This window comes from Protomyctophum bolini (assembly GCF_963924005.1).
Source record: "Protomyctophum bolini genome assembly, chromosome: 1".
NCBI lineage: Eukaryota > Metazoa > Chordata > Actinopteri > Myctophiformes > Myctophidae > Protomyctophum > Protomyctophum bolini.
Genome location: NC_137862.1, coordinates 40,355,325 through 40,374,292, shown reverse-complemented (window position 1 = coordinate 40,374,292; position 18,968 = coordinate 40,355,325). Strand labels below are relative to the sequence as shown.

The following is an 18,968-nucleotide window of genomic DNA, read 5'->3' as shown; positions in this document are numbered from 1 at the left end:
GACAGAGGTGGGAGGAGAGAGAGGACATAATGTCAGTGCTGGGATAAAGTACCCAAATGTTTTACTTTAAGTAAAAGTGTGAATACTGCAATATGAAAATACTCTGTTACAAGTAAAAGTACTGAATTCTAAATTTACTTTGGTAAACTAAAGTACTGGTATAAAAATGAACTTCAAGTACCAAAAGAAGTACTCATTATGCAGAATGTCCTATATCAAGTTTCCAATTGTTTAAACGTCTTTTGAAAATAGCAGATCTATACAAGCTCACAATGTGTCACATCGCAACGCATTGTGTTCTTGTAGATCGGCTATTTTCAAATGGCCGAAATGTATACACAGCTGAAGTGGTTCATGTATGTTTTGTAATAATACTCAAAAGCTATACAGTAACTTAAAAAGTATTGGCAATTTTAATTAGTAAAGTAAAGTACAAATACCTCAAAATTGTATTTAAGTAAATGTACTTAGTTACTTTACACCAGTGGTTTTCATATCAAGGTCAAGTATTTCTTTGTAATTTGAGCCACGGACGATCCATCGATCCTTTGTGGAGAGTTCATTGACATTTTGTTTTGTTTCCTGGTATGGCTCATTATCATTGGTTAATAAGAACAAACTCCATAAAATCATCAACGTGTCCAGCAAAATAGCTGGGTTAGTGGGGTACAATTTGAGAGTATGACTTCAATGTATGAGACTCGGGTACTCAGGAAGGGGAAAGCTATTACTATGAATACACACCCGTTACACAGCCAATACCATATTTTACCATCAGGGCGACGGTACATGGTACCTTCTCTGCAGGCTAGGGCCTCAAGATTGTTTGTTCCTATAAGTATAGGACTTACTGTATGAACAAGCAGGCCCCATCTCAGTTCTGTGCATAAAGTGTGATGTGATGCCTCTTGGCATTATGACTGGTGGCCTTCTGTTGGCATTGTTTCTTTATTGTCAATATACTATGCCACTCAGTGGCCTTGTGGTTAGAGTGTCCGCCCTGAGACTGGGAGGTCGGGGTTCAATCCCCGGCCTTGATGCTGACACTCAGCATCAAGGGTTGGGTCCCTGAAACATACTATAGCGTCATGTCCAGGGGTTGTACTTGTACATCAAGCTGCCTCACGCTACAGAAACAGGAGATAGGCTCCTGCCCTATGGGCCGCCGCCTCATAGCTCGCAAGGCTACTTACTTAGTTACTGTGTGATCTGTTTGTTTGTATCCTGATGACTGCTGTGCACAAAACAAATTTATATCCATCTATTTGATGACATTTAGCCTCTCAGACACAAAATATTTTGTTGTCATTATATAAGATTTTGTCCACAATTCCATGCTGTATTGATGTTGGTACCATTAGGAGAGATACTGTAACAGGTAAGCGTTGATCAAAATAACACTTCTTCTACATTCTCTAATTGTGTAGACTTCTTGTAAATTAATTAATACAATAATGTAACTCTTGAGAGCGTAAAATTAAACCAATCATTTTACGCTCTCCATCATTTAGCTGGGGACCACCTGGAACCTCCTCAAGGACCACTGGTGGTCCCCGGACCACTGGTTGAAAACCACTGGCAGGGAGAGGACATAATGTTGCGTGAAGTCCATGAATGGAAAGTCGATGTGATTGTTGGTACCAGTTTGAACGGGTTTAATGGCGCGTGAAATTGCCACCAGCCATCTGTCAAGCGCTTGTAATTTTTTTTTGTACTGTGGCTGGTAAGTGTTTCTTCTCTACTCTCCCCTATTGACTTGCTCTAGTAAAAAAAAAAAAAAATTAAAGCTTCACGGATATTTTTGACGTATCCCTCTGGCTGGTGAAATAGTGAATGTGGCTAATAAATGAGGGAAGCTACAATCGAGCGTATAACATATATTACAATACTGTGCTTGCAAAAGTAGCAAAAGTCTCCTGTCCTTCACACCTGTGGTTCCCAAAGTGGGGTCCTTGCGGGAGTTCCAGGGGGTCCCCAGCTAAATGATAGTTAGGAACCAAATGGACCCTTATGGGTCTGTAACTCAGAGAGTGTACACTCTCAGACTTAAATGAACTTTGATTTTACAAGATACATTATCTTGACCTGGGGTCCCAGAGATAGAAATGGGGGACCTGTGCCTAATTCAGGTCAAATTGGGGGTCCTTGAAATCACTGCTAGAACCGTGAAAATCTTCTCTTATGGGGCGTCCTAGTCATATATTTTCAAATGGGGGTCCGCAGGCTGATGAGTGTCAATGTGGGGGTCTTTCACATGAAAAGGTTTGGGAACCACTGCTTTACACCGGCCATTAATTAATATGCACCACATGGTGATTGTAATAGGATAGCGCTTTGACCGTATGACCATTAAACATCTAGCTTTTTACAAGTTTAGAAGACAACCTCTTGGAAATACCTTTAGAGTTTGAGAAGAAAAAAAGTGATTCCCCCCCCCCCCCCCCACTGGGATGTGGCTCAAGTTGTAAAGACATGATGAAATGATGTAATTGTTGATGTTAGTTGTTGATTTATGAATGGACATTGTACCCAATCTCTGGTTGTCCAGTCTTAAGATATCTGCTTTGTTCCACCTACATTACATTGTCAATGTAGCGTGCCTTTAATAAATGTCTAAATGTTCACATAATCATATATATTAATATTCAGTCACAAAAAAATGCAGTATGCAGGCCTACTATTATGACATCACATTGGAGAGATTTGCAGACACGTGATTTGTGTGACCTTAAATCACAATAAGTCAATGTCGGGCATGACCGTTGTGTACGCATGCATGGTGTAGTTGTAATACAGTAGTTCAGTAGTAGAGGAAACTGAGAAATGCCAAGAGAACAATACAAATGAAGGATGCTTGAATCGGTGGCTGAAAAAAGAAAGGGTTGCTTTTAAAAAATGTCTCACAAATTGCACAGTGTTTGTGATTTGTGGCATTTTGTTCGAAACAGACCAATCATGCAAGCTTTGGAAGCCAATATTAGCCAATCAGGATGGAATATGGGAAATGGTGCAGATCCGTGTTGATCACATGACTATGGAGATAGTGTATACCGAATTGCGTGATGTATGGATAAAATGTGTACGAGTAATTTACAGAAATATGTATTGCCAAAATCGGCCATATGGTGGCACACTGGCGCTATAATAGGCCGTTGGGGCAGAGATTTGTGTGGTGTGTGTGCACAGTTTGACATGGATGGGGCCAACGGTGCCGGAGATAAGCTGGTAACGGACGGATGGACGGACGGACGGACGGACGCACACACGGACGCACAGGAGGAGGGTGGTGTGTATCTAGACAGGACTGCCCATGCAGCCCAAGGTGATGATGGTCAGGAGCAGCCAAGACAAGGGTAACAAGAACACTCGGCGGATTTACCCTTTTTGCCGACTTCTCAAGACAAGTCGGCAAACCGTGGAGAATATTCGGCAGAATCTGAAGAAGAGTCGTCGCGCGGCGAATCTTCTTAAGATTCTGCCGAATATTCTCCACGTTTCGGGGCACTTCTGAATGTTAGCTACTGTGCTAACGACGATAACCAAAACAAACCCAAACCAGAAAAATAGCTGTCTACTTCCTGACTGAATTACATCTGAATAGCAACGCTTATTCTCCACGTTTCGGGGCACTTTCAGCAGCTGCAGCTGCAAGTTTCTGAATGTTAGCTACTGTGCTAACGACGATAACCTGCTCTGAAAGAACATTGGACAATGATGTTTGACAGTCAGCTATATTGTTGCTTATTGTAGAAGTGTTGACAGTTTAGCGTGCCTCTCACACGCGCGCGCACATTTAGTACATAAATCGTCTGGAAACATCATAAGGATTGGAACCGAGAGGTGCGTTCGTCTGTGGACGTCCTAGCGACGTCCAAACGACACGGGACGAGATAAGAATATTCAGAATGATTCCTATTTGTTTTTTTGGCATTTCGCTTTTCGCTTGCCGTATGCTAATGCTCTGTGCAACTATTAGCTTGTCATTGACTCCCATGAATGACTCGTATCTCCTCATCCAGGGCGCTCTCCGTGGTGATAAATGGATCGATATGCTGGCGCTTCATTTCTGCTCCTCATCCGTCTGTCCCGCAAAATATGAACGCTTTTTGGAGCGTATATACATATATTAAGATGATCGGAGATTGTGAGGTCACTTTGTGCGCGCGCGCGCGCACACCCACACACACACACACACACACACCGCCTCCTGGCACACACACACACACACACACACACACACACACACACTGTGAAGGCCGTAGTACTGTAAATATGACATGAATATGAATGCAAAGTAGCGGTCCATGCTTTTGCATGCTTTTATTGATCTGCTGTCTGATCAGCGTGCATGATCATCATGCAGTAGCTAGATGCGCGCTCCAGCGCCGAGATTTCTCCCCGTTTCGGCGACTCTTCGTCACTTTCCGTCCGAGTTCTCAGACAGAACTCGGACCGGAAAGTGACGAAGAGTCGGCGAAAGGGGAAGAAATCTCGGCAAAGATGAAGAACAGTCGGCGACCCGAGTTCTCCAGTATTCAAGACAAGTACATGGACAGTGGTGGAAAAAATACTCCATTTATTTTTACTTACTGGTAAAAGTACCAATACTGCAATGTGGAAATACTCTGTTACAAGTCAAAGTCCGGAATTCAAAATGTACTTGATTAAAAGTGCAAAAGTATTGAAATCAAAAGGTACTTAAAGTACCAAAAGTAGAAAGACGTACTCATTATTCCAAATGCCCCATTTTATGTTTTCAAATGTATACAAATCTTTCAAAAGTAGCAGATCTACAGTATCTCACAATGCGTCGCATCGTACGCATTGTGAGCTTGTAGATCGTCTATTTTCAAATGGCCAATATGTGGCTTAAATGTACTTAATGTATTTTTGTAATAATAATCAGAATCTACAAAGTAACTACAAACTAGTAACTAAAGTACAATATTTGCCTCTGAGATGTAGTGGAGTAGTAAAAAGTACTGAAAATGTGACATACCGGTACTCAAGTACTCAAGCAAATACCTCAAAATAGTACTTAAGTACAGTGCTTAAGTAAATGTACCACTGCTGTATGGAGGCTTCTCTTCAGGAGGAAAGGATCTGTTCTCCCTGCGCATAACGACGCCAGAGGAAACCACAACTCACTTTTTAGTTTAACTTTTTAACCCAAAGGAGAACACGTTGAGGGTTGAAATGTCTTACTTAACTTTTTAACCTGAAGGAGACCCGTTTGAGGGTTGAAAATGTCGTACTTAATAAAGTTCGGAGTGTTATACAGAAGTGAGTTACAAGCCCCCATCTTTCTAAACGATTTCACTGTTCTTGCAGATTGGCTCTGCACCAAGATAGGGGGATGTGCGTTTTAAACTGTTCTCCAACGCCCGAGGAAACCAAGACATCACTGAACGGACAGATCATTCCCACATAAATGAGTCCCCCAGGGCACTGCACTAGGAACTTTTCTCTTTTCACTCTACATTAAATATCTTCGCTGAAAAAACAAAAATATAGGATAATAATGTGGAACGCGTGTGTCGAATTTCTTTTTATGCCCATAAATGGAGTTTGTCAGACATTGTGATGTCAGAACAGGATATTTCTGTATCTGTCTCTCTGTGTACCTACAATTTACAATTTACAATTTAGGCATTTAGCAGACGCTCTTAATCCAGAGCGACTTACATTAAGCAAGAACAAAAAGCATGGTAATACATCACATAAAGACATTTATCATGAAACATGCGTAGCTAAGAAAGTAACAGTGGAATATCTATAATGAAACTATACATATAAGCTATACATCTATACTACTATGCTACACATATGTACTATGACGTGCTATGACTACTAGAATTGCTATCTAAGGGGGTGGGGTAAGTGCTATGGGCCATGATGGAGTCTGAAAAGGTGGGTTTTCAGACTGCGGCGGAAGATTGGGAGTGATGCTGCAGTTCTGACTGCAATGGGAAGTGCATTCCACAGTTTTGGAGCCAGAAGGGAGAAGAGTTTGGGACGTGTGGAGCGTTGTCCCGGCGTTTTTAGTGAGGGTACTTCCAGCTTCCCTGCGTTGGCTGATCTGAGTGAGCGGGAGGGTTTGTAGGGTTCGATCATACTTGCAAGATATGGGGGAGCCATACCTTTGGTTGCTTTGAATGCCAGCATCAGGGTTTTGTATTCTGTGCGGGCAGCGACCGGGAGCCAGTGGAGGGAGCGGAGCAGGGGGGAGACATGTGAGAATTTTGGCTGGTTGAAGACCAAGCGAGCTGCAGCATTTTGGATCATGGGCATGCAGTGGCCCTGTCCAGAGCCCGGGCAGAGGCCTTTGTGGGGCGGTTCTGGACAACTGTGGGTCCGATCGACTCGACACCGGGCACCACACTCTTTGTGGGGTTGTGGAAAGTGTGTGTCGAATTTGAAGTTGGTGGGGCGAACGGTTCTAGAGTTACGTGGATTACAACAGTACACACACACACACACACACACACACACAGAGACTTATGGAGTTCCGTGTCAGGCATGCCCAAATATGGAGTGTTGTGAGGTCAGAACAGGCCATTTCCATTATGGACGATGGGCAGGGGCCCAGTCCAGGGCCCGGGCAGAGGGTTTTTTGGGGCGGTTCTGGACAACCGTGGGTCCGACCGACTTGACACCGCACACTGCACCCCCTGCGGTGGTGTGGAATGCATGTGTCGAATTTGAAGTCTGTGGGGCGAACGGTTCTCGAGTTATGTGGATTACACACAGACAGACAGACAGACAGACAGACAGACAGACAGACAGACAGACAGACAGACAGACAGACAGACGTGCGTGCGTGCGTGCGTGCAGAGACTTGGTGCATTTATAGATAGATAGATAGATAGATAGATAGATAGATAGATAGATAGATAGATAGCAGTTGCACAAGCTCACAATGTGTCGCGATGGGACGCATTGTGAGCTTGAAGATCTGCTATTTTCTAAATTATTTTGTTTTAAAACATGAAATTTCTGCATAATGTGTACTTTTTACTTTTCGTCCTTTTGTACTTTTACTCAAGTACATTTTGAACCCTGGACTTTTACTTGTAACAGAGTATTATCTACATTGCAGTATTAGTACTTTTACCTGAGTAAAACATGGCAAGTACTTTTTCCACCCCTGGTATAGTCATTATAAAGGCCTCGCACCGCCGCGTTCACGCAGGGCCTTGCACATCTCCCAGATGGTTGCAAAGAAAGACGCAATGAGGATAAGATTGTGATTAAATGGCTGACACCCCCTCGGGAGGGAGGGAGGGGGGTAGGGAGGGACACATTGCTGTGACCCCACCGAACAACACAAGTCTAGGTACTGTAAATGCAAATTGCTGACGCCCCAACGGAGTGCCCTTGCTTGGTGCACCAGTAATAGATTGGGTGGATGATTCTTGAGTTATACGAGAAAGGACACACTACAGTACACACTCCCCTTTGTAGAACAAAACAAATGAAAAAGAAAATAACTTATTGGCTACAATTTACAATTTAGGCATTTAGCAGACGCTCTTAATCCAGAGCGACTTACATTAAGCAAGAACAAACATATGGCAATACATCATAAACAAATATATGGAGCTGAGTGATTTGTTTGTGATTGATGCAACACACTCCATATTTGGACGTATAGCTGCTTATATGGTTATGGCTGAGTCATGGTGACATGAGACTTTAAAAAATAAATCTTAAAAGAACCCAAATATGTACGAGCTGCGTTCGCTTCCCGCGTTTGCGCGTCTTACTGGTACGTAAGAACAGTGAAATATCTATATAATGAAACTATGGGTGTGCATTCAATCGTTTTGGGAGAAGGGAGAAGAGTTTGGGACGTGTGGAGCGTTGTCCCGGCGTTTTAAGTGAAGGTATACTTCCAGTTTCCCTGCGTTGGCTGATCTGAGTTCGCCCTCACATACAAGTTAAAAAGATACAGCCCATGCTCACAGAAAACATTAACTAAAATTGTTTTACTCATGAAAAGGTATAGGCTAGCCTGACAGATTTTCAACTACCGGTAATAGCAATCCAAAACACCATGTGAGCAATTGTATTTTTCTATATCAAATGATTGTGGTTTAAGAACCTGTTCTCTGCTATGGCCACTAGATGTCAGTATAACACAGCTTGATCACTTGCTAGAGCCTTTTTTTCCCTTGCATATGCATGGAAGGTAAAGTAAGCCAAGGACTAAAACTCTAGACTAGTAGGGAAATTAAGATAGATGACTTTGTTCCTGCAGAGCAAAGCACACATTGTCCATCCAATCAAAACCTGTCCTCTGCAAGTGAATTAACTGGTTTAGACCTGGAACGCAGCTGTGTCGCCTGAGCTTTTAATCGCTTTAACCATTATTTTAAACTTCAGCTGTTGAAAAATAGCAGATCTACAAGTTCATAGCGTGCACCGAGTGCCGCTTGTAGATCTGCTTTTTTATCGTGAAAACGTGTGCAAATCTTTGTAACATATTCTTTCACAGCAATCATTTTTAACTCTTCGCTGCTGGGGGGTCCCGACTCCCGGGAACTACATATTTACAGATGGGGGTCGGCGGATGAATACATGTACTTTTTGGGGTCCTTGACATGAAATATTTTCAGAATCACTGACATAGAAACATGGGTTTTCCAGAAAACTTTTCAGATTATTTTTTCCAGATTTAGAAGACATTTGTATTATCTGGTCTCAGGTCTCAACGGGTTGAGACCACAGTCTATGGTTGAGACCTGAGACCAGATAATACATAATGACCAGATAATTCATTATGACCTACAACAACAGTGACCTCACCTTGAGGAAGCGGTGACTGACAGCGGCGGCATTGGCCGTGGTCCAATCGGAGGATCCCTTCTTGGCGTACTCAACCTTGTAACCTGTGATTGGTCCGGAGCCAGTGTACACAGGCTTTTCCCACTGGATCAACAGCGAATCATCTCGCACTTCAGAGAACCTCAGGTCATAGCCTGGGCCTGTAAGGATAAACACATTATTTATTAGATATGACTTTGATGCACCAACAGTACAGTACAGTACAGTACAATGATATCATCGATAGGCCTTTTTTTTAACTATATATATATATATATATATATATATATATACATATACTGTATAGATTTGTATTATCGTGAGAACGATTCCCCATCGATGATGTCACTGGGTTTCACAGCCCTCCCATGAAACACAGGATGTGATCATGATTATTAGTGATTATTCATGATTATTAGTGAGGACCAATTATATGAAGATAGGTTGAAAAGTGGTGAAGTGGACCAAGTGTAAAGAACTGTAGTTACTAAAGTAACCTTTAGTTTACTAACCAGGTTCGGGCATGTTCCAGGCATCACAGGCGAGGTCAACTGATTGCTTAGAAGCTCCTCCCAGACCAGCCAGATTAGCAGCGTACACATGGAACTGGTAGACTGCTCCTTGGGTCAACCCCTCCACCTGCATGGCAATTACAGCATTGACCTCAGGAATCAATCGTCTAGAACAGTCAGACAGCCACTCGCAATAGGTTTCAAATCCGATGGGTCACTGTTCACTGTGGTGCCCAATGCATGCTCACACTCACAGTTAGCCCCGCAAGCAGAACCCGAATGTAGTAAAGTTTCTGACACTTTTATGACTTTACCCATTGGGTCCTGTTTCACGCTGGGCTGCCGCCAGTTACGCACACACAAATACAATGTAAACACGCCATGAGACGGACTTCTGCGCGCTTTTACCATGTTTATTCATGTATTGACTTACGAATGTGCGAACTATAAGTACCTTACATACCATACCGACACATCTCCTGTGTCGTGGAAGCCGTTAAGTATTTTTAATCCATGATTGATTAAAAATGTCGCTTCTTCCTACCTTGTTTATTGACACCTCATTGTACCGCCTATCTGGCTAGCTAGTGGTGCTACAGCTATGACGGAGCAGATCAAAGGCAGGGACGTAGCCCGCAAAGCCAACCGCACATCGGGAGGCGGTACAATAAACGGTAAATAAACAAGAAGAAATCAAAGCGACATTTTTAATCAAACATGGATTAAAAATACTTAACGGCTTCCGCGACACAGGAGATTTTATCAGAGGTATGTAAGGTACTTATAGTTCGCACATCCGTAAACAAACACAATAAAAAGCGCGGTAATAGCGCGCCGATCGAAGAAAGGTTGAGTTTGTGTATATCCGCGTTCCAACAATCGCATTGGAAAATCTTAGCATGACCAGGGACCCTACCTAAAGCGAAAATCAAATTTCATAAAAGCTTTATGTAGGGTTCCGAGAGGGGCTAGCTCACAGTATACCTTAGGACAGTGGTCCGGGGGACCACCAGTCTCTTAGCTAAATACAAGGTCTGGTTGCCACTAATTATTATCAGCTACGTATGATTTCTCATCGTTACCATTATGTATCACTATGTTCATACCTTATACACTCGTTCTAGAACGGGTGGGATGTTGATCTCCCGCCACACGGTCGCTCCAGCGCGTCTCTTGTCCACGTAATACTCTTTGATCTGTGACCCTCCATCGTGAAGAGGCTTCTTCCAGTTCAGAACCATGGAATTGCCGTCGCAGTTCAGCAGTGCAATGTCGTACGGTGCAGAGGGGGGAGCTAAAAGCAGAAGCATGTCAAATAAGCATGTTTGAAACTACAGGAGGAGGAGACGAAGAAGAAGCAGAAGAGGAATCACAGCAACAACAATAATCATACTTACTGAGGGCAGCCTTGACAGACAGTGGTGCAGACTCCTGGGATTCATCACTGAGACCGATCTCGTTAATGGCTTGGACACGGAACACATATGTCTCTCCTGTGGTAAGACCACTAACCACGAACCTAAGAAGGAAAAAATAAAGAAGATAGAAAAAGACATCTTTAAACGTCACCAGGTACATGTTGAATAAACCATAAGATAATCGTCATCGAGTATTCCGAAAACTATTCAAATAGTTGTCCTGTGGATTCATCAGATATTTTAGCCCCTTTAAGCCACGATACAACCTCAGATATCATTCAAGCATCAACTAGACTTGGCATTTCTGACTGTTTTAACTAAATGGCATATCTTTGTGAGGAAACTGACTTTGAGCATGCAGAGTAAAACAAGGAACATGTCAACTCTACCCATCATCACTGCTATGGACAGCACAACTGTGCAAAGCACAAGGTTCAAGGTTGGACTTCTTGTTACATCTTGTGTACAGGTACATAAGAGTAAAAGTGATTTTTGTTTGGCTTCCTTACAGACAATGCAGCGGCATAGATAGCATAACATTCACAAAAACAAAAACACAGCAAGCACAGCAAACAAAGGGACGGAATAGAGTGCAAGAAAGCAGAACCACTGTGCAGTTCTGTGCAGTTCTGCTCTCATCCTGTACAGTAGGCTACATTAGAGGCCTTTATATAAAACACACGTATGGCCCATTTTGGAACAGTGGCTCATAAGCAGTGGGTTAGTAGACACTCAGCTGGTTTGGACATACTTGTTGTCCGCCCGTGGCTTGTGGTTGGCTGCGGTCCAGCAGTCCTTGGCTCCCTTCAAACACTGGTCAATGTAGTATCCAATCAGGGCGTTGGGCTCCTTCGGAGGAGCCCACTGGATGACAACAGAGGTGTCTGTTTCCCTGGTAGCAACCACCTGCCCTGGAGATGATGGCACCCCTGAAAACACAAAGACACCATTAATAGTCAATGAAGAATATATAATACCAACAATGTCCCTCTTACAGTCAACAGCATCCAGCGGCAAAATACAATGTAATACATCCATATTACATATAGTAATGGAGAGAAATACATTTAAAGAGAAACATTCCTAGGCATCACTTGTGGATACAGTATGTGGACAAACATCAATGGGGAGCCATTGAAATGCCGGCTCGATAGTCTGCAAAACAGGCCTTCCTGACGGCTGGACGCTCGAGAAGTGACCTTTTCAATCTAATCCTTGTGGAGGATCAATCAAATGAGTAAACAGAGGAGAGTTTATTTTGCCACCATTATGGACTCCACAGGATTATTGCAACACTTTTTCTAACTTCCTGAAATGTCGTTTTTGAAGGTGTGTTCAAGCTAAATGTTTGCCTATGAATTTCCCAGAATAGGGTTCAAGTAGTTAACGTTGTCAGGGCACAATAATAATTTAGTTTGCTTCTGGTTAAAAGCTTAAAAGCTAAAGACATATGCTTGGACATACTGTAAAGTGAGCAGAAAGTTATTACTATTTAAGGTTGTTGCAACAACATGCTCACTGGTTTCATAGCGTGCCTATACAATTTAGGCATTTAGCAGACGCTCTTAATCCAGAGCGATTTACATTAAGCAATAACAAAAAAGCATGGCATACATCACATATATAAAAATAGTTATCATGAAACATGCATAAGCTAAGAACGTAACAGTGGAGTATCTATATCATGAAACTATGATATATATATATGTAAACTATACATACTATACTATATACATGTGTACTATAAAGTGCTATGACTACATAAAATGCAATTCTAGCACTGTTTACATAACATGCTATAAGTCTGTTTAAAATGCTATCTATGCTATCTAAGGGGCTAGGGCAAGTGCTACGGGCCATGGTGGAGTCTGAAAAGGTGGGTTTTCAGCCTACGGCGGAAGATTGGGAGTGATGCTGAAGTTCTGATTGTGGGCGAATGACTACCGTTTAATACAAACTGATCCATGCAGCAACAGCAAAAGGACCTTTAATTTGCAGAGTCGTAATGGTCGCAGATGGTTCTGATGCTTCGCTGGTTCCGTACATGTTGGCAGATAGAATTCTGAACTGGTAGTCTGAACCCTCTTGCAGGTCAAACACAGCATAACGGGGGGAGCGGATAGGGACCTGTGTGTTGACACGCTGCCATGATCCCCCGTTGACCTGTAACTATGAAGAGACATAGAAATACATACAAGACAAAGAGACAGACAGAAAGAGACTGTTTGTTTGGGAGAGTGTAATTATATGTTTTTTTCCCACACACAAAAAGGCAATATTGAACAATGTTCCAGTGTTACAATGTAGTTGTTATACACGACTACATGATGAATCATTCCAATTCCAGTGGCCGTAGTTTGCTTAATGTTAATCCTGATTTGGGCAGAGGATTAAAATATCATTAGCCCATGGGATGATATTCTGTATAATCCCTGGTGAAGATGAATTATTATGATTAATATTACTACAGAAATGCAACTCGACACAGTTGCTGTTATTGAAGTGATTGACTGAAACTGAGCCTAAGGGCATGTTCACACTATCCACCTTTAATAAAGGGGAGAAAAGCTGTCTAGAGCGCCAATTCTGCTCAAAATTGAAAAAAGGAGGAGGGGGCAGGGGCGCTATCGACTGAAACAGACTTCAATATAACTTTATGGTCCATGGATCGTGCATAACATTGAAAACTAGAAAAAGTGCCCCTCGGGCCACAGGTCTCCACCAGGCCAGGTCAGGTTGTGGCCTACTGGTGATGCTATAATAGGCCAATGTGAAAAGGGTGCCATTTCTTCTTACGCCTTTGATGGCAATTAGATGATTTGAGGCATTTCAAAAATGTGTTTTGCAAAAATCCAGCTGTTGGTGGCGCTAAAACAGGCCAATGTGAAATGGGTGGGATATATTGCTCAGCCTAGTAGGAGAGTAAATTGCACGCTGCATTCATGATTTGAGGCCAATCCTGCAAATTTGAAAGCCAATGTTAGCCATTTAGGATGGAATATGAAATATCGGACAGATCCGTCTTGAGCACATGCTGACTATAGAGATACTGTGTAACGATTTGTGGGATTTTTGGACAGAATCTTGAGGAGCAATATAAAACAATCTGTTGGTCAGCCTCCTGGTGGTATAAAACGTAGATGTGAAAAAGGTTTGTCCTTAGTGTGCATGCAGCGTGTCACGCAGATCAGTGCCATAATAGGTCAAAAAGGTGAAATTAGCTGGTAACAGATGGACAGACAGACACACGTATGGACGGACAGACACAGACGTACGGAGTGCAAATCATACTCTCCCCATGCCTTCGGCTGGTGGAGACAACGTTTTAAACGAATAGGTGTGGATGTGGAATTACTCAAGATTGAGCAATAGCTGTATGGCGTATTTATCACCTAAAATGTACAGTATAGATATTTTATAGACAAGCTGCGGAAGATGAGCGCCGTGTTTCCTCAGCTCTGCTGCTGGACACAGCTGCTGCTAGTCACCTGGAACTCTGCCAGACCACAACTCACTTTTTAATTTTGATATGTTAATAGGCCTGCCTTTACGAAAATACAACCTTTTTTGCATCCATTGTTAGGTATGTCCATATGATTACCACGGATATGGTCTAAAAGTGAGAAAATTGTATTTTTCATTTCAGTAGGTCTTTAAAGTTTTCTAGGATTTTGTCTTACCTTTTCAATGAGGTACCACATTGGGGCCTTGCCACAATAGTCTGGGCCTTTCCATCTCAGAACAACGTAGGTTCTGTCTATCTCTGAGGTAACCACTCCGGATGAGGGACCAGGGGGCTTGCCTGCAGCTACACGCACACACGCACACGCACACGCACGCGCGCACACACACACACACACACACACACACACACACACATACAACAAAAACGTATATCGTGAGATTGAGAGTTTTAACCTTTAATTTACCTATAGTTTATACCGGTAGTTGTATTTAGTTAACTCAGTCCACTATAGTGTCAGTGTGTGTACTCCAAAACAAGAATAGGCATAACCATCGAATTATAATCTATGGAAATAAAGTTTATACGTGAATTTTCTGTGTGCAGTATATGGTTCATTCCTACCTTCCAGTTCATCATGGTAAGTCACCACATCCAGCTTTCCTCCCAGTTTTATGGCTGTGGAAAGAAAAAACAACAACTTATCTCCGATGAAGGTTTCCAAACATTCAAAGAGCATGCGTCCTTCTACAGTTGTACACCAAACCAAACTTCAAAAGGTCTAGGATAGGTTCTGAGTTGCAGTGAATGTGCGAACGCAGTTTAGGGCTCATACACTTTGGAACAATTTGCCTGTGGATATCTTTTAAATCACTTATAAAAAAGTACTACAGTATAGACTTGCTTTCACTTCTTTATTTTATATTTTACTTATTATTCGAACGGTTCGAACGGTTCTCGAGTTATGTGCATTACAGCCGTACACACGTACAGACAGACGTACAGACAGACAGAGTCGTGGTGTATTTATACATGGATAAATAAATAGTAACAATGATATTAGACTGGATATTGCCTGTGATTTGGGATATGTATGTTATACACTGTATTATTTCTATTATTAGTATTATATTAGTATTATTATATACCATGGAGCCTCTCAAACTCCGTGGGGTCCAGTGCAGCGATAGGCTCAGAAATGCGGGACGGTTTGCTGATGCCTTTAGCGTTGATGGCTCTGACTCGGAAGTAGAAGGAGTGTCCCTCAAACAGGCCGGTCACTGGGAATTTACAGATCTTAATGGGGGAGTCGTTGCACTGGGTCCAGTTCTCTGTCCCGACCTCACACCTGGAACACAGAGGGACAAAGGAGGACGTGAGAGGAGACGAGGCGAGACAAAACCTAGTGAATTATTAGAGGGTAAATAAAAATCACACTTGTGCGAAGTGAGGGGCGCCTCAGACAAACGTAAAAAGTCCATAGACTTGGCTGCCACATGACGTCACACATGAAAGCCAGACGTTAGAGGGGCTAGCACCCCTCAGAAAGACAGCAGCGATTCTCATTACCCAGTTCCATCATTCTTACTTGTCCACAAAGTATCCCACGATAGGACCCTCTGTTGTGGTATTAGGTGGCTTCCAGGAGACAATGACATAATCCCTGTTGGCATCATGGATCTTGATGTCCATAGGAGCAGGTGGGGCAAGGGGGACTGGAGGGGGTGTATCTATAGACACAAACACAAGGTTCTTTTAGGAAGACACTGAGGCCGGCTTTACACTGCAGTCACTTCAAGTCAGAGGTTTTTTCTCAAATCCGATCTTTTGGCCCGGTCATTCACACTACCGTTTGCAAGTGACCAGATCCGATCTGTGCATTCAGACTGATTTGAACAACTCAACGCAAAGCCGCCCTGCATCCATATCTGCTTTGGTTACCGTGGTAACAACAATTAAACAAACAAACAACAAAGTTAGGAGTGCACACAGTAGAGAGGTGCTGACCACGGGAGACAAACTTTAAAATAGAAAGGAGAGGTCGCACAGCTCGTAGTCCCGATGCCAAAAATACTTGTTATTATACAATACATTAAAAAGTATTTTTGGCATCGGGACTACGAGCTCTCCTTTCTATTTTAACCAACAACAATCTGACATTGCAGATAGAACTGTGTGTAGCCATTCTCTACTATTCTGCGAGAAATATCCTCATAAACGGCCTTGTTTCTGTACATTTTGAGAAGTTTAGAATATTGTACGGAGGCATCCCCCAGTGTGCCTCCTCCCCAAGTGACAGGAGAAGCGTCATTGTCATTTCACATCCTACCCGGTTTTCATTTAACCGCCTCCCCCCCTTCGGAATTCCAATAACTTCTTCATAATAAATAAACAAATGATCACAGCGGTTTGACTCATATGGATATAAAGAATCGACTGAGAGAAAACGCTAATGTTACTGCCGCCGAATTATTAACATTTTCGCTAGAAACAGACTGTATCAAATATGAGTGACTGACTGTTGTAACGATACAGACACTAAGACACACCTCCCCGACAATAGCTCTGACCGCTTTGACAGTTTATTTATTTTTGGACCACAATGCTTACAATGTGACCAGATTTGACTGAGAGACTGCCATCGCGCAAATTCCAGCTTTTCACCAGAGGAGAAAAACTTTTTTTTGTTCTTTTCAAAATGAGTTAATTCACATACAGACTAATATTAATATTAATATTAATAATGTGAATATTAACAACAACAACAAATGAAAACAAACTCAAGATGCAAAATCTCTTTTTACAGTACAACTACGCAAAAGACTTCTCCCTGTTTTACACGACAACATCAGCTGGCTAACCATTGTTGAGCTTCCCCATGAGTGAGGCTTAGAGTTGTAGTCTCTGGCAGACTGCTGGCTCACTACACCAATAGATATAGCTCAGCTATTCATTTAGTTTGCAGACTGCTGGCTCACTACACCAATAGATATAGCTCAGCTATTCATTTAGTTTGCAGACTGCTGGCTCACTACACCAATAGATATAGCTTCATCTTCATTTAGTTTGCGGTCGGTGTTAATGTCATTGTGGATTAACCTGGTTCCCACACTTTCTCATACACTTAGCCAGTCACTGGAGTAGAAATAAAATGTACCAAATATAAATGGAGAAATTTTCAGCATAAAAATAAATTATGTGCTTAATAGCTACTAATGACAAAAAGCACTAAACGACTAAAGCATGCAATATGGTGTTTTAAGTAAGTCAGACATCTTAAAACACCATATTGCAATAGTCAAAGCATAACGAAATAAAAATCATCAATGGTGATTTTGGTGCGTTAAAATTTCTAAATTGATCCGATCATCGTGCAGATATTGTGAGATGATAAAAACATGGCTGAATGACTTTATTAATAAATTATCATCATCCCGTCCGTTACCTGCGACAGAGACAAAGCTGCTGTGCTCTGCTATACCCCCTCTGGTGACCAAGCGCAATGTGTACAGGCCTTCGTCTTCCTTGAAGAGCTGGGGAATGCTCAGGGTTGTGCATCCTCTGCCGATGTGAATCTTCACCCATTTAGAATCTGACAGAAGGGTGCCTGGGGGGGGGGGGGGGGGGGGTAATAAAGCACAGACGAACAGGAATTAAATTAATTCGTTTTACCGGTTTCAATGTCAAATGAATGGTTTGACTATAAAACAAAACAGTCTCATCTTGTGAGTTAAAAAGCACTTAGACTGCACTATTTAGGACACTATTTCACGATTGGCTGCCTCTACGCTGCAATCTAAGCCAATGGGAGACTTGACTTACCCATAAAACCCACAGGCAGAATGGCATAAAATCCCATACTCTGAAAGCCGCAAAGCGGAGCGAGTGGTAACAGAAGCTAATGTTATGAGCTAACTGGAGCTAGAGGAAAGCCATAACAAAACATTAAAATAATGCCTACCCCTGTAAGCAGTGTAAAATACCGTAATGTCATGTGTCATCAGGTGACATTAGGTGGAGTTGGCGAAAGGGCCTTTCTGTGTGGAGTTTGCATGTTCTCCCTGTGTCCCCTAGCCTAGGGTAGGTACACTCACAAAAAACATGCAGTAAGCCTGGTCTCTAAACTGCCTCCCCCTGGCCAGTCGCCCCGGCCCCTGGCCGGAAGGAGGGGAAAGGAACTGGTTGGAGTAACGTGTTCCTTCCACGCGCTGCGTCCAACCAGGGAAACTCCCCCCTGTCAGGTGAAAAGAAGCGGCTCGGACGCTCATGCATTGAAGGAAGCATGAGGTCAGTCCGTTGCTCTCCCCAGTTTGGCGGAGGGAGTGTACAAAATCGTGGGATAAAATCAATAATAATTCATGTTCATTAGCACTTACCATCTCTATACCACTGAGTCTCAGGCTGCAGGTTAGCCAGGTTGGGCTGAAGAGTCATGGTAGCGTGCAGAGTGGCAGAATCTCCCTCGTAGGCAAACATAGCTTCAAACTTCTCCACGAAGGTGATGTTGATCTTAGTGAACTGGACGCTGGTAGGCATGGCAGCTGACATAATGTGAACGGTGGAGAGGAGAGGGGGGACAAAGATACAGGAATGGGGATAGAGAAAAGGGTTATGAGCAGAGGAGAGAAAAAGAGAATAGAAGGATGGTGTGCTGAGCGGATTTTAATGAAAATCAACCGATATCAACCAGTAGGTTACTTATCAAGACGATGCAATGGAGCCAACAGGCTCTACTGGAGCCTACTGGCT

The 18,968-nt window shown here is 42.7% G+C and overlaps 1 protein-coding gene across 2 annotated transcripts in view; it reads right to left on the bottom strand.

Annotated features, from left to right (window-relative positions):
• The window catches only part of myom2b (myomesin 2b), a 67,332-nt gene that overhangs the window by 33,842 nt on the left and 14,522 nt on the right, over nt 1-18,968 (bottom strand). For both annotated transcript variants that reach the window (XM_080772075.1, XM_080772074.1), the window contains 12 exons: nt 18,596-18,760; nt 17,665-17,826; nt 15,808-15,949; nt 15,368-15,567; nt 14,844-14,897; nt 14,437-14,564; nt 12,742-12,925; nt 11,508-11,685; nt 10,736-10,857; nt 10,445-10,632; nt 9,339-9,465; nt 8,809-8,987 (listed from right to left, as the gene is read on the bottom strand). In XM_080772075.1, coding sequence (XP_080628201.1) covers nt 8,809-8,987; nt 9,339-9,465; nt 10,445-10,632; nt 10,736-10,857; nt 11,508-11,685; nt 12,742-12,925; nt 14,437-14,564; nt 14,844-14,897; nt 15,368-15,567; nt 15,808-15,949; nt 17,665-17,826; nt 18,596-18,760 — 1,829 coding nt within the window. The remainder of the gene's footprint in view (nt 1-8,808; nt 8,988-9,338; nt 9,466-10,444; nt 10,633-10,735; nt 10,858-11,507; nt 11,686-12,741; nt 12,926-14,436; nt 14,565-14,843; nt 14,898-15,367; nt 15,568-15,807; nt 15,950-17,664; nt 17,827-18,595; nt 18,761-18,968) is intronic.